Source organism: Aotus nancymaae, unplaced genomic scaffold (assembly GCF_030222135.1).
Source record: "Aotus nancymaae isolate 86718 unplaced genomic scaffold, 86718_ANA_hifiasm-v0.15.2.pri h1tg000006l, whole genome shotgun sequence".
Classification (NCBI taxonomy): Eukaryota; Metazoa; Chordata; class Mammalia; order Primates; family Aotidae; genus Aotus; species Aotus nancymaae.
In genome coordinates, this window is record NW_026988417.1 from 46,450,042 (window position 1) to 46,477,346 (window position 27,305).

Below are 27,305 nucleotides of genomic sequence, written 5' to 3' on the forward strand. Positions count from 1 at the left end.
TACAGTTGCATAATTAATTTTACTTTATTACAGTCTAATTTTTTAAAATGCCATCCCAAACATGATATACATGGTAATTCTCAGTTACTTCAAATACATTTCACTCAACAATGCAAATGGCATAAAGTGAGGGATACTTATTCATTTTTATGAAGATTATAACTTAAAAGGAGCATGTGTGAAAAACTCAGAAGATATAGATACTGACAAGTTAATCAGTTTATATCTTTGCACATTATCAGTTGTGAAAAATTCCAAGATAAAAAGCTTTTTTAATCATAGTAGCTCCCAGAGAGGGTGTGGGCCTTGTACCTTGCACAAAAGCACATTTTCCTCATGGAAAAATTTCCCAACTGAGTCTTCTTCTTCTTTTAAATTATAGTTGATGTCAGTCACCAAATCAAAAGGATCATGAGGCGTGTCCCTGTTAATGACCAGCTTTTCAGTTCTATGTAGAGTCAATGGGCCCACTGTCTGCTCCAGGTCCCTCAATACTTGAAAATTCTGTGTCAATAAGCGGTTTCAGAAATTTCTCAACCTTGGTTAATCTTTGTTTCAGTTTCTGCTGCATGGACTCATACTCAGCCAAAATTCGGGCAAACCTTGTTTGCAGGAGGCCTACTGACCCCTCCATTCGAGTAACCTTCTCTTCAAGATCTTTTGGATCACTGCCAGCATTTGCAATGTTTAGATCCAGTAGACCATCTTTCATCAGAATCTGCCTCCCCTTCTCTTCCAGCATCGTTTTGGCATCTGGGTACTCAGTTAGAGCTTCCATGAGGTCATCTTTTGAGAGACAGAAAAGGTCTGAGTAGCCAATACTTTTAATATTGGCCGTTCTTCGATTGCCGGCTTTGCTTCCTTTAATGTTAAGAATGCTGATCTCACCAAAGTAGCTGCCATCGCTCAATACCACAAACTGAGTGACTCCATCATCTGCCACCACAGCGAGTTTGCCTTCCTTGATAATGTACATCTCTCGTCCGATATCCCCTTTCTTGCAAATATAATCTCCAGGACTGTAGACTTGGGGTTGCAATTTCAAGACCAACTCCACCAACAGACCAGCTTCACAATCAGCAAAAATGCGTACCTTTTTTAATGTGTCTAAGTGAACGTTGATGGCAATTTCTGCTCTCAGTTTATCAGGCAGATACTTTAAGACTTCTTTCTCATCGACTGTTTTTTTGTTGGTCCAGAGGTAGTCAAACCATTTAATAACCCTCTTTTCCATATCTTTGCTTACATTTCGAAAATGCATATATTGCTTGATAGCATCAATTCTTGCTTGAAATTCTGCTCTGGCTGCATTCATGTTGGAAATCATAGAACCTATGTTACCAACAATGGTAGCAAAAATTAGCACTCCAATTAGGAAATCAACCACCACAAAGACATACTCAGAATCCCTCACAGGAGGGGGTGTTTCACCAATGGTCGTCAAAGTCAGTGTAGACCAGTAGAGGCTGTACACATATTTTCTAGCCAAACGGCCAAATTCAGGATCATTAATATCAGGGTAGACCCATGTATCACTTCCAAATCCAATAGCTTTAGAAATAGAATAGAACACACATGCATTCCAGTGGATAATGATGACGATATACATAACAAGGTTGGAAATCCTGAAGATGTTTGGATAATTTGTCCTTGTTTCTGTTCTCTGGAAGAACTCAAACATACGAGAGATCCTTAACAGCCTGTTTAATCTAATTTCTGGATAGTTCCACCCTAACTTAAAATACAGCAAATCAGTTGGTATCAGTGACAGAACATCAAGTTTAAATTGCAAGTTGGATTTATATTTATTTATGAGTTTAAGTTCTTCCCTTACCAGCAGTCCTTGTTCTAGGTAACCTAAAATAGAAAAAAAAAGTCAATTCAGTGTTTCTCCTTTTTATGCCATTATGAATTTTTGTGAAGTAACTGTGAATTAATTTTGTTGAGGTCAAAAGAAAAATTTATTTTCAATAAATATACCTTTAACAATGTAATAAAATACAAATACCAATCAACCTATGGCTGTAGAAAATATTCTGTGGTGGAAATCAAAGGAAAATTTTAGCCAGACAGCTCATGTCTGTAATCGCAGTGCTTTGGGAGGCTGAGACAGAGTATCACTTGAGCCCAGGAGTTCAAGGCTTCTGTGAGCCATGATAGCACTACTGCATTCCAGCCTAGGCAATAGCGAGACCCTCTTTCCAAAACAAAAAGAAAAAAGAAAGAAAAAGTAAAATTTTGTAAGTGCAAAAGTGAGAGTGTACAAATTTCTTAAGGTCTATCATCTTCATCCAGGTGAAGCCATTCCTCTTACGAGTAGCGTTCTTCTGATATTGTGAGAAATATACATATATTTGGTCTCTGGCACAGAACTCTTAAAACTCTTGTAATTTGCTAAGCAATACGGATACGAAGTGCATCTCTTTTTTTGAGACGAAGTCTCACCCTGTGGCCCAGGCTGGAGTGCAGTGGCACAATCTCGGCTTGCTGCAACCTCCACCTCCTGGGTTCAAGCGATTCTCCTGCCTCAGCCTCCTGAGTAACTGGGACTACAGGTGCACACTGCCATGCCCGGCTAATTTTTGTATTTTTAGTAGAAATGGGGTTTCACCGTATTGGCCAGGCTGGTCTCAAACTCCTGACATCGTGATCTGCCCACCTTGGCCTCCTAAAGGGCTGGGATTACAGGCATGAGCCACTGTGCCTGACCCTAAGTGCGTCTTTTGTTCTGGTATTTGGTTCTTGACCCCAGTTCCTGAAACAGAGTTCCTAATCTCTTGATATTTCCTGGGTGATAGAATTGTCTTTTGTTCTGGCCAGGTGTGGTGGCTCACACCTGTAATCTCAGCACTTTGGAAGGCTGAGGCAGGAGGATCCCTTGAGTCCAGGAGTTTGAGACCAGCCTGGGTAACTCCATATTATTTTTAAGAGAAGAAGAAGGAAAGAAGCAAAACAGAAAGAGAAAGAAAGAAAGAGAGAGAGAAAGAAAGAAAGAGAAAGAAAGGAGGAAAGAAGGAAGGAAGGAAAGGAAGAAGGGAAGGAGGGAAGGAGAAGGAAGGAAGAAAAGAAAGAAAAAAGGAAAGAAAAAGAAAGAAAAAGGAGAAAGAAAGAAAGCAAAAGTGTCTTTTGATCTTTTGTTCTAATGAGGCAGCTCTTGGTGAGTAGTGTTGGAGGCTGGTCACCTGAAAGGCTAAGTTATATTTAGAAGCTTGGAACTTTTAGCCCTAACCCCCTTCATCCAGGAAAAGGAGAAGCACTGGAGACTGAGTTAATAGTCCATCTTGCTTCCATGATGAAGGCTCTATAAAAATCCCTGAACTATGGGATTTGGAGGACTATCAGGTTGGTGAACACATCTACAAACTAGGAGGGTGCCACACCCCAGTTCCATGGGGACAGAAGCCCCTGTTCTCATGACTGTTGCTGACTTTGCCCTATGTATCTCTTCATCTGGCTCTTCATCTGTAACCATGATCATACCCTTTACTAATATAATAAAGCAGTAAACATCAGTGTTTTCCTAAGTTCTGTAAGTTGTGCTAGCAAATGATTGGACCCACAAGAGCGGGGTGGAAACCCCAATTTATAGCTGGTTAGTCAGAAGCACAAGCCACAACCTGAGGCTTACAGTTGGCAATCGAAGTGGGGAACCATCTTGGGAGACTGAGCCCGCCCTTAACCTGTGGGGCCTGTTCTAACTCCCTTAGCATCTGAATTCAGTTAAACTTTAACCCAGCTGGTGTTACAGAATTGCTTGGTGTGTAGAGGAAACGCCACACACATATTGGTGACCAGAATTGTGTTGTATGGAGAGTGTAGGAACATACAATGGGTTGCTGTTTTCTTCCCCACCATAGACAGCTCATAGAAGGTTTCCTGAACACGCTAGCAATGTGCCTAATAGCCCATGCCACTGGCTTATCAGAATCCCAGCCCTCCCCTGGACACTTGGATACTTGCCCTGTGCTATCTGTTTTTCATATTCTTGCCTTACCCCTTCAGATGAAACAGCAGTGTCCTTGAGTCTGCATTTTCATCTCTCATTCTTGCTGCCTTAGACACTTGGGATCTTCCCTTCTGTGCTATTACCATGGGCCTCGTGTGTTTTAAACCCAGGATTTCAGCCCTCTGATATGTTACATTAGGAAAGGGATTTGCTCCTTCTCCTAAACTAGCTAACAGAGCTACAAATATGACAGAGCAAGTGGGGCACTGTTCCAGGATACCAGTATTTAGAGAATGTTTGATTTTATGTAATGATTCTTAATAGGTTATAGTCTATGTATACCAGTTACATTGGCATGTAGAGAGCAGGGTAGAAACAACGAGCTTCTACCTATTTAACAGAAATACCTCAAGGAGAAAGCTATTCCCTCTGGTCAATAATATCTCACCACAAACCAAAGGTGAGTTAAGTGCATTTTTCCTGCCTTTTTAAAAATTTCGAGTATGGCTGTGCTGAGGACAATGACATTTTTCCCCATGACTCTAAATTATCTCCCTGTTAGGTAGCACTTACTCTCCCCACTATAGCTGGCAGAATATTTCTGCTGTCTCTATTCCTCTCACCTGGCACAAAACCAATGAACAGGATAATGGAGGAAAGCCACATCTACAGTCAAAATGTTGCCTGGTAACTTTCTCTGAATCAGCTGGAGTAGCCAATGCCTGTGAGTATATACATCGTGACTCTTCCTTTCACCTGTGCCTTTTTCTCTAGAACAGACTTTTGTGAGTTTACTTTGAGGAATACTTGGATTAGAAAATATCAAACTACAATGCTAGAGATAAAAGCATGAAATTTTAAAATATTCAAAACCAAACATATTTACCTGTCCTTATTCGTACAAACATATCCATCAAATAGACTATGTCTGATACGTAATCCAAAATGATCCAGTATTCTAGGTAATCAGATTGAAGCTCATCAAAACATGCTCTGTAAAAAAAGAAACACTTGTATAAACAGAAAAGAAATGAGGGCCAATTTAAGTAAAAGTTCTCTTTGTATCTTTTCTTTATCATGATGAAAAGCACAGCACGCTATGGCTAGGAGAGGACCTTAGAGTCCTTTAACCAACCATGGCTTTTCCGAAACTTTCCCTGAGTGGTTGGATTTCGATCCTCACACTTCTGAATTCCAACATCGTTTCCGTAACACTAATCAGCTTTGTAAAAACATCCAATAAGAATAAGTGGGTTGAAGGGGACAAGTAAACAGCAAGACAGAAGGAATGAGTTCAATGTTTGATAGCAGACTATACTTAACAAAAATGTATTGGACTCGGGTAATGGACACCCTAAATATCCTGACTTTATCACTATGCACTATCTACGAGTAACAACATTTCATATGTACCCTATACACTTGTACAAATAAAAAATATTTAAATCAATTAAAAAAATAAGTGGCCTAAAACTAAAATCAAAATATGTTGGGTGAAACACGTTGATCACTAGGTTCATAACTGACCATCTGTACCCAAAATGCATTAGGAAATTGTGCTTGATCTTGGATGAGTGAGATGTTTACCATATAAAAGGCAGGGAATCCTTGATCTTTTTCCACTATTTGGGAACATTTTTTTTCTCATAGGTCAAAGAAAATAGTTTCTCCTGATGTTCTAATTAAGTTATTATACAACCAAAAGTTTAAAAATCTTCCCCTCCAACAACAGACACTGGGGTCTATTTGAGAGTGGAGGGTGGGAGAAGGGAGAGAAGCAGAAAAAATAACTCTTGGGTACTGGGCTTAATACCTGGGTGAGGAAATAATCTGTGCACCAAACCCCCATGACATGAGTTTACCTATGTAATAAGCCTGCACATGTACCCCAGAACCTAAAATAAAAGTTAAAAAATTTAAAAAATAAAAGTCTCCCCCTCACCCCTCCACCCATCCCAGTACTGGAGACCCAATTATATTGAGAACTGAAGCATCTCCTCCTGATCCCAGGAAAACACACTGAGAATAATCTAGCCTCTCCTTACCACCTGTGGTAGAGAAAGAAGGTGTGTCCTAAAAGGCTCTAAGTCAAATTGTTTAGTCAGTGAACTTGGAAACTAGAAGTGGACTGAGATCCACACACAAAAAAAAATATATAGACACCTTGCAATAATCATTGTCCAGTTGTACATTACAGGTAAGGTGATGCAAAACAGCCAGTTGTAATATGTGTTTCCCGAGGGATCAATAACCGTAACTTCTTTCTTCTCCCTAGCAGCAATTAGAAATAAAGGGGATAGTTACTGAGATACAAGAACATTTTTATTTACCATATTAAACATCGTTATGCCCACAATTAATGAAATGGAAGTAAGCCAGAGAAGCTCATTCTGCAGTGGGAAGATAAGCATGGCATAAGAGCACTAGTCGTAAGAAAGTGGTTAGTAAGGGGTGGATAGAAAACGAAATGACTAGTCTTATATGAAAGCATATATTAGGTTTTTACCAGAGCCCTGGTTTCACTGCAAAGCTGCAGTCAGTTGTGTACTTCAGCCACTGAGAGGGAATAGTGGCATAGATCGGGGTCCCCAACCCTGCGATGCTGCAGTCAGTTGTATACTTCAGCCATGACATGGAGTAGTGGCATAGATCGGGGTCCCCAACCCCCAGACTATGGGCCGGTGCTGGTCTGTGGCCTGTTAGGAACCGGGTGGGCCACACAGCAGGAGGTGAGCTGCAGGGCCAGCGAGCATTATCAACTGAGCTCCTCTGCCTCCTGTCAAATCAGCAGCAGCATTAGATTTTCATAGGAGCAAACCCTATTGTGATCTGTGCGTGCAAAAAAATCTGGGTTGCACGCTCCTTATAAGAATGTAATTTAAATAAAAATTAAATTTTTATTTCTTTTTTTAAATGATGGTAGGATCCTATAAACCTAATCCTCCTTAGAACCTAAAGATTTCTCAGCAATAAGTTATCTTTACCAATGCTTAGGGAAGAAAATTAACCACAGCAGTGAAAATTCTTGAGACAATTAAGAATAATGCCACCATTGCTAATTTTAGGGAAATTAGAAAAAGTTTTAATTCACTTCTCATAATTTATGTTAAATGTTTATTTTTCAATGTTTAAAGACATTTAGTCTTTACACAGAGCTCTTCACTATAAAGTTTCTTTCCACTTTGTATTATGGAAAATCATCCCTGCATCTAAAACCTATCACAATCTCATTCTATTTCAATGCCAATAAAAGTGCTTACTCTTCTTTCTTATCTTTGCTTTTCTCCTCTTTCTTTTTCTTCTCTGTGTCCTTTTTCTTCTTTTTCTTCTCTGGGTCCTTTGTGTTTTCATTTTTATCACCTGACTTGCTGAAAAAGTTAAGCAAGTAGTATTAAAATACAGAAATGTTATGGGCAGAAAAATGCGGGGTAATTCATGCCAAAGTCTTACCTCTTCTTTTCTTTCTTCTTTTTCTTTTTTTCTTCTGGTTCTCTGAAGAAAAATAATAATACATCTGTTACATAATCACAGTCTTCCACTCCTACTTACTTTCTTTTTCATCGAGCAAAAATCTCAGTCTCACGTTCAAAGACCTGCCCCAGCATTCAAAACCCAGAATTCTGGTCTCTTGCTGGAGATTTCTACCAAAAAAAAAAAAAAGGAGGGCAATTATCCAGATAATAAACCAAAACTTCTAAGTTAACAGATGTGGGAAATAGAAGAAAATGGAGATGAATAAAGGCATAAAATCAAGTAGAAAAATCTAAGAAATAACAGCCCACCAAAGAGTGTTCTTCAAAAGTGTTCATATATTAAAAATAATATTTAAAATTTAAGCTTCTTGACATCATTTACATTTATCCTTGAATAAAGTCACTGAGAATTTTAAGAAAATACCATCAATTTTCTTTAGAGGAGATAACCCTGACTGAAGCCATTTTTCATGAGTAATCAACACGCTCTCCGATAATATGGTGGAGTCTCAATTATTAGAACAATTCACTGGATTTAAGACCACCTTTCTCTATATACAATTTCTTCTTGAGTGGAGATTGTGTAACTAGTGCCTCTTTCCACACTTAGCTTTCTCTGTCAGCAGGGGAATGAATTCTGAAGTCAGATAGACTTAGGGTTATATCAGGCTGCCACTGTCAGCTTAGATGTCTTAGGAAATTTCATTATCCAGACATGAATGAATAGGTATCTTCTTACCACTAGGATAGTCAGAGAAGGGTTTTAAAGGGAGGTAGGTCTAAAGCTAGGCCTCGAAGTATGAGTAAGAGTTCGAGAAGTTGAGAAGAAGAGAGAGGATGTTAGAGCAGGAAAATGTCTAAGTGCAATACATTTAATCTGGGTCAGAATGACCGGCAGAACTGGAAAGCCACTATTGAGAAGAAATGGAAGATAAGATTGACAAGTGAGGTGAGGCTTAACATCTAAGATGGTCATGTACAAACAGGGACAGACCATAAAATTGGATAAGGGAGAATTTACTATTGTGGGAGTACATGTCTATGAATCAACATTTGACAGCCTAGAATGGATTCTGAAGGATGATGTTGACACACTACACAAATGGCTCTTGGAAGCCTGGAAAAGATAATGGCCCACACAAGATGAAATAAACATTAAACAACACCATGGCAGATGGTGGGGGAAGGTATCAAAAGACCCAGAAAAGTGGCATCTTGAAGTGGACACACTGTATTTGGAAGATAGCCTACCAGCTGGTTATTCCCAAAGGGAGCTTAAAGGATGCAAAAGTAACGTGGAATGTGCTGGTGAGAGGGGCACTAGCAGCTTTGAGAAGCTCAGTGGTGCCATCCTCTGTAGGCCAGGCTTGATGGTGGGAGATGCCGTTACAGAACTGGGTCCTCTGAGAGCAATAGGGGTAATAGGATCTAGAAATAACTGAGACTAATGTCAGTGCTTACCCATCAAAGGTAAGGATGGTCCAGTAACTATATTGAGCATTAAGGTAGGTATGGCAACCAAAGGGCTTAACCCATAGACAGCTATGGAAGAGGTTAATAGAATACAGTATTCCTAGACAGATGGGAAGCCTGTTAGCTAGTTAGGGTGTTGTTTAATGCATACAACCAAAACAAACCAGGAATGAATAATTAGGAGGTTGAGGGCAACTTATTCCATCAAAAAAAATCAGAATCCTGGCAGGGCACTGTGGTTCACACCTGTTATCCCAAAACTTTGGGGGGTCGAGGTGGGAGGATCACTTGAGCCCAGGAATTCAAGACCAGCCTGGGCAACATAGCAAGATCCACATCTCAAAAACTAAATTGATTAATTAAAATTTAAGTTAAAAAGTAATCAGAATCCTTTGAACAGTTTCCAGACCTAAGCCAGTACTTAGACCTAAAATCACTGACTAGAGGAGAAGCCAAGACCCCATGAAAAAAGACTCTGCAACACTATGACAAATATATTCAGTAATGATTTCCCTAGTCTTTCTCCTAAAGAACCTATGGCCATTACTTAGATCACTGTACTCTGGGAGAAAAAAAAAGAAAACATAGATACATGGAAGACTGTTTGGCACAGGATCCAAGCAGATGTTAAGACCTAGGGACTGAAGCATCATCAGACCTAGGGACCAGTTAAACTTGAGGGGCATATGATGTCCTGGTAATAATAGATTCCTGGAGGAGACTTATGGTGTTTCCACTGGGTCCACAGACCCACTACTATGTCATCATTTCTCCAATTCCTAAATGTAAAAGTGAAATGTACGTAATTATTGAATATAAAAGTAGAATGTATATAAGTTCCTAAATATAAAAGGGAAATGTATATAATTGTATAAAATTATGTATGCAGGAGTGCCGGTCCCTCTTAATTTTCCCATGTAATTTATCATCTGACTCTTGCAAAAACCAAATAGATCCTAGTGGATGGCAGTAGACTATTGCAAAATCAACCAAGTAGTAGCCCCAATTGCAGCTGCCGTGTCCTATGTGGAAAATAACACAAAGACCCACTCTGATCATTTTTCCAGTTCCTAAATGTAAAAGTGAGATGTTCATAATTCCTGAATACAAAAGGGAAATGTATATAATTGCTCATGGGCAGAACTCCCACCCCTACCCCCACTAGTTCCTTGGCTTGTGAGGAAAGAGGGATAAGACCAAGTAGAAGCCCTTAAGCTGCTTCCCACCCTCTGGCCAATAGCAACATTGCATCCTGGGGAGAAAAAACAAAGTCATCCTTAAAGACCTAATGCATGCAGGGTGGTGATCCCTCTTCATTTCCCCACATAATTCATCATCAGATCCCTGCAAAAACCAAATGGATCCTAACAGACAGCAGTAGACTATTGCAAAAATCAACCAAGTAGTAGCCCCAATTGCAGCTGCTGTGTTATGTGGAAAATAATGCATTCACCTGATATACACTGCATGCCTGAGATTCTGGGTCAGTCATGTGATGTCATTTTTCATTACTCTCAGGAAAGAGGATAGAAATAACTCACACTCACATGGGATGAAAAACTATACACATCTCCACTCTTTTCCAAGGCTCTATTAATTCTCCTTCCTACTGTCATGACAGCCTTGAGCAACCTGGATCATATGGACATTTCTCAGAGCAACACATTAGTCCACTATATCTGTATCAATGGCATTCTGTTAATCAGACCCTGAAATAGGAGTACCTAACCATGGACATAAAATGAATGCCCATCATGACATGGATTCTGTCAGCAACAAGTCATAAGGTAGCAATCCATCATATGATGAAGTAAGCTCTCTGAGATTGAGCATGAACCAGAGGGAATAAGTAAGCTACCCAGGCAGGTGGCTCAGTATCCTTCTTTTTTTTTTTTTTTTTTTTTTTTTTTTTTTTTTTGAGGAGTCTCCCTCTGTCATCCAGGCTGGAATGCAGTGGCACAATCTCGGCTTACTGCAACCTCTGCCTCCTGGGTTCAAGCAATTCTCTTGCCTCAGCCTCCCAAGTGGCTAGAACTATAGGCATGTGCCACCACACCTGGTTAATATCTGTATTTTTAGTAAAGATGGGGTTTCACCATGTTGGTTGGCCAGGCTGGTCTCGACCCCTAGCCTTAGGTGATCTGCCTGCCTCAGCCTCCAAAAGTGCTGGGATTACAGGTGTGAGCCACCATGCCCAAACTTCAGTGACCTTTTTTATGTCACTTTCCACTGTTGGAAGTTTCCATTCATTTTCCACTATGTCACTTTCCACTCATCACCTATTTCTCAGCTCCCACCTGTGGCCATATGTGGGGTTCTTTAGTAGCAGCTGATACAGCATGTTGCATAGAAGGGTCAGTTTAGCATGTGGATGCAAGCCAGAATGGGCTGTATCTGCACCACAGCCTCACTTAGAGGTGGTCTTAGAAGATAATATGAGGTTAATTTCTCCAGCTTCAAGCAGTATACAGTCATCTGGTTTGTATGGAAAAAGAAATAGCCCAGGTTGGGTGCAGTGGTTGATGCCCGTAATCCTAGCATTTTAGAACACTGAGGTGGGAGGATCACTTGAGGCCAGGAGTTGGAGACCAGCCTGGCTAACATGGCGAAACCCCATCACTAAAAATACAAATATTAGCTAGGTGTGGTGGAGCACGCCTATATTCCCAGCTACTCAAGAAGCTGAGGCAAGAGGATCACTTGAGCCCGGGAGGCTGAGGTTGCATTGAGCCGAGATCGCACCACTGCACTCCAGCATGGGCAAAAAAATGAGACCCTTTCTCCAAAAAAAAAAAAAAAAGGAAAAAGAAATAGTCCAAATTAAGAATATACAAGGATTCATGTGCAGTCACAAATGCCCTGACTGGTGGTCAGGGACCTGGATGGGAAATGGTGGAAAGATCAGGGAAAATATTTCTGGAGAAGAGGCGGACTGAATGAACATATTATGAGTATCAGCACAAAGTTTGAAAATCTTTGTTTTTGTTTGTTTGTTTTTTGCTCTTAGTGAACCTGCCAGTTACAGAGATCAATGCTATGACTCCAATACAGTCCTTTCTATTGAAGAAAGTAATCAGTCACTTGATGGCAAGTTAACTAAATTGGACTCCTGACACCACAGAAGATGCATTAAACATATTGATATGAATTGACATATGTATGGCTATTTATGTGCTTTTCTGCCACAAGACTTTGACCAGTTCCGTTATTTAGGGGCATATGAAGCATGATCACTAATAGGAAACATTACTTAAGATCACTTTGGACCAATGACCCACTTTAAGGCAAAGGAAATGTGGCATTAGACCCTGAGTATGGGATCCAATGGTCCTATCAACTGCTGCACACTGTTTATCAGCTACTGACATGATAGTTAAGGAGTGACCTTTTGAAGGCACAGCTGAGGTGCTATCATAAAGTGTATACTCTAGAAAGATAAGATGCCATCCTCTAGGATACTGTATATATGCTAAAACAATGATCATTGTATGGTTCTCTATGCTTATAGAGAATGCATTGGTCTGGGAATTAAGAGGTCTAAGGAGGACTGACAAATGTAGGAAAGGTTTGCTTCCCATTTCTGCAACTTAAGGATCTGTGGGTCTAGAGGTCCTGGTTTCCAGAAGACTGATGCATCTGCCAGGGAATGCCAGAGTTCCATTAAACATTAAGCTATGGCTACTCCCCAGCCACTTTGGGCCCCTCATGCCAAGAAACCAATAGGCACGGAAGAGAGTCACCTCACTGGCAAAAGTTATTGACCTTGATCATCAGAAGCAGGCAGTGCTGCTGTTATACAATGCAGGAAGGGGAGATGTATTTGCACCCCGGTGGTCCACTGTGGTGTATTTTGGTATGTTCCAGCCCAGTTTTGGTGGTAAATGGGCAAGTACTGTAGCCATGACTCAAGAAAGGCATGGTGACCCAGGACTCAAGTCCTTCAGGGATTGTGTCTGTATTGTTCCACCAGCTAAGTCATCTAGAACAGCAAACATGCTGGCCAAGAGTGAGAGGACTCTAAAAGAAGTAGAAGAGGACAGGGTGAAGAATTTCAGCTGCGGCCACAAAACCACCTGGAGCTATCAGAGACCTTAGTTTAATCCCATTAACTTTCCTCTTATAAGCTTTCTCAGGAAAAAGGAATAACCAGGATCCTGGAGTAGGTATTCCCAGATGGGATGAATTTTCTATATAAACAAAATGGATCTGAGCAGCACACAGGTGGGCTGTATAGTGGCTATGCAGGTGGTGCACAAAATCCAGGCACTCATTCCCCACTTGCCAAGAGTGTTGGTTGCTGGCAGCTCACAGTTTTTCCTCTCCCCTGGCTGGCCTTGACTGAAGGAAACCACCATGCTCAAGGTTATGCTCCATCTTCTAGGGCCAACCTTTTTCCAATAACTGTGCATGAGTATAAAGGCCCAAATCTATTACCTAAATATGGGACAACTCTAAAAGGTCATCCCTGCTCGAGAGTTCCCTATAGAATCACATTGTACATCAGCCCTATTCTCTGAAGTTCAACTTCTCCCTCTGCCCAATACAGACTCCCAAGTCTCTTCCAGATATTGTTCCCAAGACCATTTCCAACAAACCTCTGTATATGAGCCTTCATCTCAGAAACTGTCTCCTGAGGAACTTCATCTAAGACACATTGGCTCAAACTGGAAAGGAGTAATATGTTCCACTTATTTTTGTCAGTCACTCTATCCACAAAGAAAGCCAACTGCACATACATTATAGACAAGACTTTTCCACATGTATTCAACTAAATGAACAAATAGATAAATACTACTTTTAACATGGGTAGCTGAATTTTTCCAACATAGATAACCAAACAACAAAATGGTAGACTATCATTGCCATTGTATTAGATCATTTGCTTAATAAATATTTGCTCTATAACAGATTCAGATATATTCCCATCTTTTTACTGGTTTTCTTTAAACCAAAGCTTTGGTTTTCTATTGTCAATGTACTTACTGGTCCTTATTGCTGCTGTTGTTCACATTGAAAAGTGCAATAGCACCAGGCAGGTACTGCTCCCTGGGGAATGAAAAACATGCAGTGAAATCACAACAGTCACCATCTGTATAATGTCCATGGTAAGCAAATGGTCCGAAAGAACAATTCTTTTCAGTTTCTACTCATTACTAAAGACTGTCTAGATGATATTTCAAAAACATATCATGAAGCGTAAAACAGAAAAATATGTCGTAAGCCTCCATGAAGTATGACTTGCCAAATACCAGTGTCTTGAACAAACATGGTGATATGGTTTGACTGTGTCCCCACCCAAATCTCATCTTGAATTATAGCTCCCATAATCTCCTCATTTCATGGGAGGAACCCGATAGGAAGTAATTGAATTATAGGAGTGGGCTTTTCCCGTGCCATTCTTGTGCTAGTAAATAAGTCTCACGAGATCTGATGGTTTTATAAAGAGTAGTTCCTCGGCACGTGCTCTCTTGCCTGCCGCCATGTAAGACATGACTTTGTTCCTCCTTGGCCTTCCACCACGATTGTGAGGCCTCCCCAGCCATGTGGAACTGTGAGTCCATTAAGCCTCTTTTTCTTTATAAATTACCAGTCTCAGCAGTATGAAAATGGACTATAATACACATGATTAGTAAATGCATATCAGTCAATGTTCATACCAAGAATTAGCTTAAGTGAACCAACCTCAATGCCAATAACTTCCAATAAGAAACCTGTCAGAGAAAATAAAATGAGGAGAAAAGATAAATAAAAACAATGGGAAGGCTGGATGTAGTCAGTGGGAAGAAAAATAGGAAAGAGGAAAAAGAGGGGAGGAAAAAAGCAAAGAAAAAGTAATTATGTCAAATAGAGTGGGAACCCTTGCTCCACACAAACACCACACCACACCCCTTCTGCAATCTCAAGTGCGATATCTGAGGTTTTTGCAACTTCTTTATTTCCTACTAAGGATTTTTTGCTTTTTACTTCTAGCACCTCTCTCCAGTGCTCTATTTCCTAAAAGTAGGACCAAATGGGATGGAGCATTTTAGAGAATAACAGCCAACCCTCTCACATGTACTTGCTTCCGGATCCTGAAAGAAAAATCAGAGAGAAACAAGAAATCAGAGAGGACTGGGTTTCTTAAGGAACAGACATCAGTCTCAGGAAAAATGAAGCAAGAGTGTGTACGACTTGGAACCCCACAGTCGTGAATAATCATCAGGCAGTGGCAATATTTCCCTAGAGAGCATGGGTAAGGAACAGAAGTAACTTCTGCTGAGATCCCACATCGTGTCTAGATAATAGAGGCATTTGCCAAGCTTGCTCTGTGGAAGAAGTAAAAGACCTTTTATCTAAACAACACTTTACAAACTCATTTATGCCTAGTGTGCGATTATTAGAACGCCAAGCACATGGGTGTTATTTCTATCCTACTGCTCAAGGTCATTGCCATGGTTTGATTGCAAAAAATTAAAACACTGCAACTTTAGGCATAAATGGTTAAAGACAAGTACTGAGAGATGGATCATATTGCTCACCTCTGTGACGGTCCTCCCTTTCTGTGTGACTTATAACTAGAGGAACCCCTTGTGTGAGGGTTTTCGTTCTCTGATTCTTCACATATAGAGGCACTGTCATCATCATCAGAAAAGGAGCTACAGTTCAACAGGCAGCAGAGAGAGATGAGTTAATGTTTTCAACCACTGGGGAGGAGCAACATTCCTCACTAGGGGGATCATTACCTCACCTCTTTTCTTTTCTTCTCAAACTAACACACGTAACAATTTTTAGTTAGTGTGAAGTTAGAACTACACAGAATACATAGAATTATATAGAACGTATGCATAATTCAGTAAAACACATTTAACAAAGAAACTGCTTTCTAGATTTCCACATTCCTATTGTTTGATGCATTGGTTGATGTTAATATTTATCAAATAGCAAGTGTGATATCTGCGACTTAGATCATATTACACAGTTGTGTGAACTAACTTGTTTTCTAACTAATGTTTCCTCCCACTGAAAGTAAATTCAACCGTATTCATATATATTATATTCTTTTATAGGATAAGCACTTTAAATTATACTTTTAAATCACATTGCCAGCCTTTCATACTCTGCATACTTTTTATATGTACCTATGGCAATGTCATCTGCTTAGATTCTAAATGTCCCATGAGGAAAAGCCCTGCCAGTGACTAAAGAAATATTTGGCATAGGTACTTAATACGTGCTTCCAAAAAAGTGACCACAAGAATATCTATGTTGAGGCCGGGAATGGTGGCTCATGCTTGTAATCCCAGTACTTTGGGAGGCTGAGGTCGGCAGATTACTTGAGGTCAGAAGTTCAAGACCAGCCTGGTCAATACAGCAAAAACCTGCCTCTACTAAAAGCACAAAAAAATTTTTAGCCAGGTGTGGTGGTATGCACTTGTAGTCCCAGCTATCTGGGAGGCTGAGGCAGGAGAATCGCTTGAACCCAGAAAACAGAGGTTGCAGTGAGCCGAGATCGGGCCACTAACACTCCAGCCCTGGTAACAGAGTAAAACTCCTCCTCAAAATAAATAAATAAATAAATAAATAAATAAAATCTATGCTCATTTGTTAGACAAGTCATGCTGTTCCAAAGTATAAATAAATTTGCTAAATTAAATATACTACAAAGTTCAAGATTACAAATTATAAAGCTAAATTGAAATTAAACCTAGATAATTAGAGAACTGTGGCTAACATTAAAAATGCATGGGAAAATATTTGCATTTACCTGCATGCTCCATTTTCCATCCTTCGTATTTCCTTTTCAATATCTGGTACAATCACATTGGGCATGTTTACAAAGGACCTCTGTGTATTGATAATATTTTTCTTCATGGTTAGTTTCATATCTGAGAAGAAAGAAGTCTTATTAGTGGGAAGACTATTTTTATATATTTATATATATATAATCAAAAGTTTCATCCTGTGTATTAGTCCATTCTCATGCTGCTAATAAAGACATACCTGAGACTGGGTAATTTATAATGGAAAGAAGTTTAATGGACTCACAATTCCACATGGCTGAGAGGGCCTCACAATCATGGCAGAGGGCAAAGGAGAAGCAAAGTCACATCTTATATGGCAGTAGGCAAGAGAGCTTGTGCAGCGGAACTCCCCTTTATAAAACGATCAGATCTCATGAGACTTAGTCACTATCATGAGAATAGCATGGGAAAACCTGGCCCCATGATTCAACTACCACCCACTGAGTTCCTCCCATGACACATGGGGATTATGGGAGCCACAGTTCAAGATGAGATTTGGGTGGCCACACAGCCAAACCATATCAACCCCGACATTTTTCTTAGACTATAATAGCAGCTATTTGCAGTTTTACATAGGAATTATTCTTTAATAGAATACAGGCATGACCTATTCCCCTAATTTCCATTGACCAGTTTTTTGTAAATTTTTTTAAATTTAAGAATGTACAAGAGGTTTAAAACATTTAAAAATTTGGATTGATCCCAGTTTCAAAATATTCAAGCAATGTAACTGTAGAACAAAACCATAGGGACCTCACATACCCATCAAGCAATTAACTAACAGTAAATAGCAGATGTAATGGAGGCAATCAGCTGTGAATTTCTATAGACATTTAGACAAAATCGTCTTGAGTGGTATTCAAACTTTAGAGGAAATAAAGATAAACTTGATCACATTTTCAGCAAGTCCCCTAAATTATTAAATGCATGTATACCCAAGCAACTTACTAGAAACACTGGCCTAAACTCTAGTCAGGGCGTATTATTTCCTCAGTGAAGGTAGAGGAGGCCCGGTGGAATTCAATTCCCTTTCCAGCTGCTCTAGCGCACGCCATGCTTCTTTGGCTGCTGTCTGAGACTTTGCTTTCTTCACTGGCTTCAGTTTCCTACTGTCTGTGATTTCTGTTCATGGTCCTCAGGGAGGATCCCCTCTCCTGTTTGAGGGTACCCACCTTGAGAATGCCAGTAACAGCTACGGGAGGTGGGGGCAGGGAAGCACTGGGTTGAGAAGGGCGGGGTCCCTGGCGAGGGCTCCACACTCAGGTCTGGGCCCTCGGACCTAAGTGAAAACAGGCACTCCTGTTTTTGTCCCAATGTTGCCTTTTCCGAGAGACCACTCTGGCCCCAGATTCTGTGCCCGTATAAACCTGAGACCCTAGCGGGCACACACACAAGCGGCTGAATGTCGAGAGGAGCAGAGGAACAGAGTGGCAGAGAGCGGCGCAGAGTGGCGGAGAGCAGCAGGGCGGCACGGCACGGCACAGGGAAGTGGCGTTTGAACATCAAGAGGAGTTCCATCGAGAATGGCGGAACTCCAGGGGTAGATTATCCCCCCTCCACCTTCCCACTCCAGCTCCCCATCCGCTGAAAGTCACCTCGAATGTTCAACAAAGTCTCCGCATTCATCACCTTTCAAACAGTTCGTGTGACCTGATTTGTCCAGGACTCAGGAAAAGGATGGGGCGGGAGCGGGGGTAAGTGAACACAGCTGTCCCGGGAGAGCAAGGCTAAAGGAGCACGCTAACACGTGCCCACTTGGGCTCCGGCACCTGTCGGTCTGGGTGCTTCCCCTTCCCTCTGGGGTTTGAGCAGCGGGGCGACCGAACAGGCGAGCCACACCCCTGCCACACGTCCCGCAAGGGGAATCAGGGAACCTTCCCACTTCATAACCACGTGAAAGATGCCATCGCCTGCTGCTCCCTTGGCTTCCAATACTCGGTGCCAGAATGGTTCTGACTGCAGAGTTGAGAATGTTCCTCCCCTTAATTCCTACTGGCCTTGATCAGCTAGGCCTGGAGTTCGATATCTGCTGTTAAAAGAGCCAGCCACTTGAACATAGGAGACATGTGAGGCATCCCTTGAGGGATTCCCTGGAAAACCTTGCCAGCCTCTTTGAGCGGGTAAGGCTCGGGGCCCTCTGGGTGTAAGTGGAGCCAGAATTATGTGCCATTGATGACTACGCAAATTTATTTGAATCCAAAGATTCCATGGGCCCAGGAAGCTTTAGGTTATATTCAAACAGGGCTGCTATTTTAAGGTACCCACCAATACAGCTAGACCAGTTGTTTATAACCATCCTTTATAACTATCCTTTTCTGATCGGTAAGTACTCAACAACTGTAATAGTTGTTAAATATTTTAGTATCACTTTTTCCTAATTTTATTACTTAACGGTTTTGTGTACATGCCTCAGTGACTCAATTAAGATATGAATTCTTGGAATCCAATAAAATTTTTTTCTTTCTTTCTCTCTCTCTCTCTCTCTCTTTCTTTTTGACAGAGTCTTACTCTATCACCCAGGCTGGAGTACAGTGGCGCACGCTTGGCTCACTGCAACCTCTGCCTCTTGGGTTCAAGCAATTCTTCTGTCTCAGCCTCCCAAGTAGCTGGAATTACATGCATCTGCCACCACGCCCAGCTAATTTTTGTATTTTTACTAGAGACGAGGTTTCACCATGTTGATCAGGCTGTTCTCGACCTCCTGACCTCAGGTGATCCGCCCTCCCTCTCAGCCTCCCAAAGTGCTGGGATTACAGGCGTGAGCCACTGTGCCTACCCATATAACAATTTTTTTAATGCTTGCGCTATGCTATGAGAACAGATTATTACTAAGCTACGAAGTGGTGCTCCAGCTGCAGTTTCCTGCCTGAGCCATGCTGTTTCACGCCTCTGTGCCTTTGCATGTGCTCTCCTTGGGCTTCAAAAGCCCACTTCTCTTGAGTCCAAATAGGTGTTATCCATTGCTCAAGTCCAAGCCACTGACTCCTCACCTTTGACCTAGGTAATTGCTTCCTTCTCTTCTCTGCCACTGCATTTTGTCCACATTTCAATTATTTTCCACTAGCTAAATTGTTACACACTCTGTCTTCACAAGGCTACAACCTCCTCTAGGACAGAGACTTTTGTAACCATAGAGTGCTTGCACATAATGGGTACTTAAGAAATGCTTACGGAATGAACAAATTTTGCTTTGTGTTTTAAAAACTATACTCACAAAACATTTCATTAGAAGTCGTGAAAACTCACTGAATTTACAATGACTTTGAAATGGTTCTTAGGGTGACAGATGTGGTGAACTGGCCCACATCATCCATTCTTCTCTCCTTCTAGTATGCTTTCATGATCTGCAAAAACTGGAAGAGCTAAAAGTCTACATTACCCAGTCTGCTTTGCAGCTCAGATTCTGGATGGCACTTACGGTGCTCAGGTTTAGTCAATTAAGTGCATTTGTATGAGATTTGAAAGGTGTAAGTGACGTGAAGACAACGGTTCTTCCATTTCTGCTATGGCTGCCAGCAAGAACGGGAAGGGACACATTGGGTATTCTGAGGCAGCTATCCCCAACTGGTCAATAGTTTTCCTGATGTCAAAGGAAGGGCATCCAGTTTATGCTGGAATGCATCTATCAGGAGTAGGGTGACTTGTGCCTGGTTGCAACGGAAGTGGCTCACAGTTAAGGGGGTACATTCTTGACAGTTCCAGTGGGAGCTTCCTCACTGCCCACTTTCAGATTACAAGAGAGGAAGAAACTTCCCTGCTGGCTAATTCTGGGATGTTGTTCTGGGGTCGTGCCTGTGGTTCAGCCTAGAGCCTATTGCCCCAGCCCTTCTAATGACTGTGAGCATCTATTTCCACGAATTAAAGCTCTTTCTATTGAAAAAGGCCAGAGTACAATTCGGTTTCTGCAAATGAACAAATTCTTTTCTTGATTTTTGATACATGAAGTGCTGTAGAACATGTGCAAGAGTGGTTCTCATGTATGTTTCCAGAAGTGGAACTGCTAGTTCTAGTTTCAGTTCACCAGAGCCAACCAGATTGCTGCCCAAAGTTACTTTATCATTTTACATTCTACTAGACCCATAGAAGTACATCATTTTTTCCCATACCCTGACCGACATTTAATATTGTCAGATTTTAAAGTTTTCCTCAATTCTATGAGTGAACATTTTTTACACTATGGTTTGGTCTTCACATTTACTAGTGAAGTTAGACGAACAATCATGTGTTTATTAGTCATTTGGATTTCTTCTCTGTGAATTACGTGTTTATATTCTTGGTCTGCTTTTTTGATTTGAGTTTTTTAATCCATTCAATATTTTAACACATATTTAAGAAATGCCTAGTAGGTGTCAAGCATTCATATTGTCCCACAAGTAACTATGTACCTCTGACTATGGTTCTCTGACTCTTAACTGCAATTTAATTTTACCTTTCTGAAGCATAAAATCCTGCCATCTACTAAAATCATACACAATCCTGCCATCTGCTAAAGTCATACACAAATGACTTTAGCAGATGGCAGGATTTTATGCTTCAGAAAGGTAAAATTAAATTGCAGTTAATAGTAATTTAATCTGTAAACGTACTAATCTGTAAACCCCGTAAGTCATTTCACAATGAGTATTTGTTTACCAGTTTATTGCTCACATATAGGCTGTATTACATCACCCAAGCAGTGAACTACTTCTGGATAAAATTACAAACTGAATTGAGGAATCCAGTTTGAAAGGCTGATATAGTACACAGACTTTAAAGCACAATCTTTTTTTTTCTTTTTCTTTTTGGGAAGGAGTCTTGCTCTGTCGCCCAGGTTGCGGTGCAGTTGCGTGATCTCAGCTCACTGCAACCTCTGCCTCCCAGGTTTAAGTGATTCTCTCACCTCAGCCTCCCAAGTAGCTGGGATTACAGGCATCCACAGTCATGCCCTGCTAATTTTTATATTTTTGTAGAGATAGGGTTTCACCATGTTGGTCAGGCTGTTCTCAAACTCCTGACATCAGGTGATCCAACCGCCACAGCCTCCCAAAGTGCTGGGATTACAGGCATGAGCCACCGCATCCGGCCTAAAGCACCATCTATAAACAAGGACAATTATATAGTATGCAGTTCAGAGCACTCACACACCGCTGAAGATGGCCAAAGATTTTTCAACATGTAGAAGCCTTCCTGTATGCTGGTGGTTTCCAGAGTAGTATTTTGTGTGAATGCCCCTAAAGATTGTTACAAATGATGTATTTGTTATTTACATATAATTTGCTATATTGAAATTTAAAGTAAATATATACCTTTGTAAAATAAATGATGCTCCCTTCTTGATTTGTTCAAACTTTTTCCAAAGAAAGCATGCTAATCCATCAACCAGTTAACTTCAGGCTTCATAAAAAAAGTGCAGAAGAGTAGGCATTAAACTATATAGCAACCTCTGGACAGTGGGATTATATACTTCTGTTTTATATTAATTTTGCAGAATGAACATATTAATTTTATAATAAAATCATATCTATCTCTTCCTTTTTTTTTAGACAGAGTCTCACTTTGTTGCCCAGGCTGGAGTGCAGTGGTTTAATCTCAGCTCACTGCAACCTCCACCTCCTGGGTTCAAGTGATTCTCCTGCCTCAGCCTCCCGAGTAGCTAAGACTACAGGTGTCCCCCACCACGCCCAGCTAATTTTTGTATTTTTAGTAAAGATGGGGTTTCACCATATTGGCCAGGCTGGTCTCGAACCCCTGACCTCAAGTGATCAGCCTGCCTCAGCCTCCCAAAGTGCTGGGATTACAGGCGTGAGCCACTGCACCTGGTATTTTTTCTCATATTCTTCTGCACAACTTGAAGAAATGTTCATGATGTATTGCTAAGTAGAAAAAGCAAATTGTCGCCTGGTGCAGTGGCTCACACCTATAATCCCAGTGCTTTGGGAGGTTGAGGCAGGTGGATCTCTAGAGCCCAAGAGTTCAAGAGCAGCCTGGGCAACATGGGGAAACCCCATCTCTACAAAAGACACAAAAAGTAGCCAGTCTCATAACCTGGTCTCAGATAGATAGGTAGCTGATAGAAGATAGATAGATAGATAGATAGATAGATAGATAGATAGATAGATAGATAGATAAAAATTTAAAACTAAAATTTAAAAATTAAAAAAAGAAAAAGCAAATTGTGAAGTAATATTTATAGTATCATACCATTTTATTTTAAAAGTGTGTATATGTATATAGAAATAATAAGCATCTTAATGTTAAACAATAAGTTTTTAGTGTGGGATCATCAGTATTTTTGTTTTCTTCTTTGTGTTTATCTGTATTTTCTACTAATATATTTCTTCATGAAAAAGTCACATTTTTAAAATTAAAACAGGGATCTATTTAATATTAAAAATCATTTGTGTCAGTACCTTTGCTTTAAAATAATGTTTTCCATTATTGGGTAGGGTACATGTTGGTCAAAGGGCACAATGTTTCCGTTAGGAGGAATAAGGTCTAGGGATCTGTTGTATAACATGGTAAAAATAAATAAAAAATAAACAATTTCCATAATAATGTTTTTCATCTCACTTGTTCCATCTCAGTATTTAATTGCAGAACTAAGTTTGTGTTTTTTGACATTTAACAATGTTCAGGGAGTTGTATAACTTCTAGATTGGGCTTTGCCTGCTCTGCAAAAGAGAAACAGCCAGTGTCTGAAAATAGCAATCACTTCTTCCATAAGGACTTAGTTTCTAGCCCTAGCTCTTTAGCAAATTACCTGTGAAACCCTGACAAAAAAAATCTTTCTGAGTTTCAGGGTCTTCTTTTCTGTAAAGTGGAAATAATAAAACCTGCCCTGCCTATTGTAATAAGTCTCTAGGGGGAGGAAATGAAAAATATGTGTAAAGCAATATTGAAGGCTGTGAAAAGTTAATAAATACTAGCTGATGATATTCTTATATGATCTCTAAGTTTGGAAAGAGAGAGAGAACCATCAACTTTTTTAAAGGGACAAACTTAAAATGATTAATCTTTCTTTAATCTCTTCCCCTGAAACATCACTTTGAGACTTTAAAATCGTCAAAGCAACTAATAAAGAAAATAATAATTGTCCTTATAGGCTCCTAAGCCAGCTGTTATTCTCATGAAAAACGAAAACAGAGCTGACAAAACACTGTTGCTATGTTGGCCCAGCAAACACAGGGATCTGCCACACTTGGTAAGTCAAATTGTTATCAACATATAAAGAAAATCCAATACTTGCTCAGGAAGAAACAATTTTACCAAAGAGATCATTGTTATCATAATCGTGATCATCATCTTCACAATTCACAGAAAATGTTAAAGTAGTATCTATTATAAAACAAAAAGCTCAATTAATCAAAAGTCAATTAACTGAAACCATCAAATAACCCAATATATTTTCCAATACTCCTTTCTTTAAGCAAAATATTTTATAAGAACACAGAGTAATATAAGAGTGTTTTAAACACCAGAACATGTAAGTATAATAAGAGCAAGGATTCTGGTTTTGTGCCCTATTATAATCCCAGTATCTAGAAATGGGAATATTTGTCAATAAGTATTGGTTGAAAAACATAAAAAATTGATTATAACTATAAAATCATATCTATTAATTATGATCCTGGGACATCACAAGATCCTCTGTCATCAAAGAAAGTTTTCCTTAAAACCAATATGTTATACAATCAAGAGTAAGAACAAAGACTTTGCACAATGACTGGAGACTTAATGTGTTATTCTTCCCACTTCTCCACCTCCACTGACTCAGAAAATATTCAGAATTCTGAATATTTCATTATAAAAATTAGTAAATGTTGATGAACTGAAGTAGTCTCTGCCTTTTATCTTAGGGTTCCTCACCCCAATATCTGTTTCACAATGGAATTTCTCTAGAAATTCAGGTGTTTTGAAAAGTCTAAAAAAAAGTCCATAAAATCAATCGAATTGAATTGTGTCCCCGCCAAAATCCATACGCTGAAGCTCTAACTCCTAATATCTCAGAATGTGACAATTTTTGGAGACGGGGCCTTTAAAGAGATGCTTAAGCCAAAGTGAGGCCATTTGATTAGGGTGGACTTGATCCAATCTGACTGGTGTCCTTGTAAGAAGAGGAAATGTGGGCATGCAAAGAGACAGGAGGGATCATGTGCACAAAGGAATGAATATTCGAGGACAGAGTGAAAAGATGACAATCTGCAAGCTAAGGAGAGAGGCCTCAGAAGAAACCAAAACTGCTGGCACCTTGATTTTGGACTTCAGCCTCCAAAAGCGAGAGAAATAAATTTCTGTTGACCACCAGTCTGCAATCTTCTGTTATGGCAGCCCTAGCAGACTAATATAGTTGGAATTAGGATGTCTGAGTGCTGGTGGTTCCTCCTCAACACTCACATAATATAAACAGCTTATCATCAGTGAACTGACCCATTATTTTATCATGATCCATTTATGTCAGTGTCTCTCCCCCAGACTTGAGGACAGGTCACAGTGAGCTCTAATTTTTATTAGAGTTAATTTAAGGTCTCCAGCACCTTATACAGTGCCTTATACAGGTTCATAAAAAGCAACAATTTTTTTTAAATTATTGTATTGCACAAAACACTAACTTTGACTGTGGCCTGTATAATTTTTTGCTTTATGAGATTATTTTCATTAACAATGTTTGTTAATGTTCCCAGAGTGGAGAAAAGAGGGTATATTCTCTATGGGACATAAGATATAACAGGTAAATAATAGGCCTTTTAATTTCATTGACACCCTCATACTTCACTCCCCACCCTCTTTTATTTGCTGAATGGGAAAATGACAATGAAATGAGTGATTGGTGTTTATGGATGTTATCCAAGTGAAAGAATGAGTGTAATTGAACAAATTGATTAAAGGATATATAAACAGAAAGGTCAAAATGTAAAAAGCCAGTTATAACATGTATCTCTATTGATAGAAACATTTTAAAATGTTGGTTTAAGAATGTTCAGCTTTCCAATATAGAATGAAATCACTGATATTTTAAAACATGTAATCTTATTATATGATAAATGCAGTACTCATTTTTTAATTAAAGAAAAACATGACAGTAATTCATAACAGTTTTTTCTTTTTTCTTTTTCTTTCTTTCTTTTTTTTTTTGTTTTTGTTTTTGTTTTTGTTTTTGTTTTTGTTTTTGTTTTTGATACAGAGTCTCTCTGTTTCACCCAGGCTGGAGTGCAGTAGTGTGATCTCAGCTCACTGCAACCTCGACATTCTGGGCTCAAGTGATCCTCCCATCTCAGCCTCCTGAGTAGCTGGGACTACAGACACACACCACCACACCTGACTAATTTTTGCCTTTTTTGTAGAGATGGAGTTTTGTCATGTTGCCCAGGCTGGTCTCGAACTCCTGGGCTCAAGGATCCACCCACTCTGGCCTCCCAGAGTGCTGAGATTACCTACCAGGCCCAGCCAATAACAGTTTTTTTTCTGATTAAAATACACACACTTATCACAGAGAGTTATTTAAAAGAAGGCAAGGTGATTTAAATTCTACTGTGTCCTTGGGTGAGGCACTTAATCTCTTCAGACCACTTATTCATCTCTAAAAGGAGATATACAGGTTGTTATAATGATGTTGATAAAGTAGCTGATACTTAAGTTCCCACTGAGTTGGAGCTCTTATTTTTAGGGGTTCTTTAAGATTTACATGAGTTTGATAGTGTCCTATCTCCAAATATTTTAGGAAGAAAAATCAGTATACGATACTTCCTTTTGGAGAAAAGCATACTTGCCAAAGGTATTGTTTTTGACTTCTAAAAATAAAACTAAACTTTGTGAAAAGCAAATCACTATGTTGTGATATTCAGATTAGCAGAATCATCTTGCCAGGTGGAGTATTCACTTATCTGTCAAAAAGACAGACAAGTTAATAAAAATACAATCATCGGCTGTATCAAGAAAGCACATCACATGAAAAGCAAAGCAAAAGCTGATATTTTAATGAATCAAAACAGAGGTATAAGCATTTGTGAAAAATATAACTCTAAATATCACTGGGTTCTTACCTTTGGTTGTTTAAGTAATATATCTTTTGTCTTCTAGAAGTAGAAGTCACTGGTGTATCCAAAACAAACAGGGATATACTGTAAATCTTGACATTGTCAAAATCCAGGCCCTAATTTTAAAAAATAATAAATGTGCTGATTGATTTTTTTCCCTTTCCTTAAAAGATACACAAATGGCTAGTTTTCAAAATATTTCCCAGGGAAAGAAACCGTTCCGTGACATGGTCAAAGTAGGATTTTCATGACCAGGCATTGGATTTGTGGATTTACACATGGATGAAAATAACAGCAACCAAATCATCATTATCCTTTGCTTGAGCCTGAGCCTATTAATATGCATAAGAGTTAGGAATAAAAGAGGGGTTCTCGAAGCTACACCTCTCAACAAACTTGCAAGTAAACCAAAGGTAATATTGTCTGATGAATTTTATTAAACTTATACTTCCAACTTCACCCAGGGTCACAATTTTGAAAAAAGCGTCTAGGTTTTTTACAAAGTATAATTACATTTTCAAATATAATGCCATGATATTAAAAGCTGTTTAAAATATAAATAGGGTGCCCTTCCTTATTCATTGATCTTTTTATTGTGTATTTTATGGAGGAATTGCAT

The 27,305-nt window shown here is 39.6% G+C and overlaps 1 protein-coding gene across 7 annotated transcripts; it reads right to left on the reverse strand.

Annotated features, from left to right (window-relative positions):
• On the reverse strand, window positions 1-26,957 carry CNGA1 (cyclic nucleotide gated channel subunit alpha 1). Of its 7 annotated transcripts, none has more exons than XM_064366885.1 (12): window positions 26,693-26,957; window positions 23,919-23,987; window positions 21,959-22,046; window positions 16,637-16,757; window positions 15,411-15,527; window positions 13,876-13,938; window positions 7,397-7,438; window positions 7,207-7,314; window positions 6,110-6,217; window positions 4,833-4,939; window positions 1,835-1,857; window positions 1-1,663 (listed from the first exon to the last, which is right to left on the reverse strand). In XM_064366885.1, exons 4-12 carry the CDS (start codon window positions 16,753-16,755, stop codon window positions 449-451), a joined length of 1,902 nt encoding a protein of 633 aa, XP_064222955.1. In that variant the 5' UTR covers window positions 16,756-16,757; window positions 21,959-22,046; window positions 23,919-23,987; window positions 26,693-26,957; the 3' UTR covers window positions 1-448. The 7 variants fall into 7 exon arrangements, with proteins under 7 accessions (XP_064222955.1, XP_064222948.1, XP_021526051.1 ...); XM_064366878.1 differs by having other exon boundaries at window positions 1-1,672; XM_021670376.2 differs by having other exon boundaries at window positions 1-1,857.
• Between the last annotated feature and the right edge of the window lie 348 nt (window positions 26,958-27,305).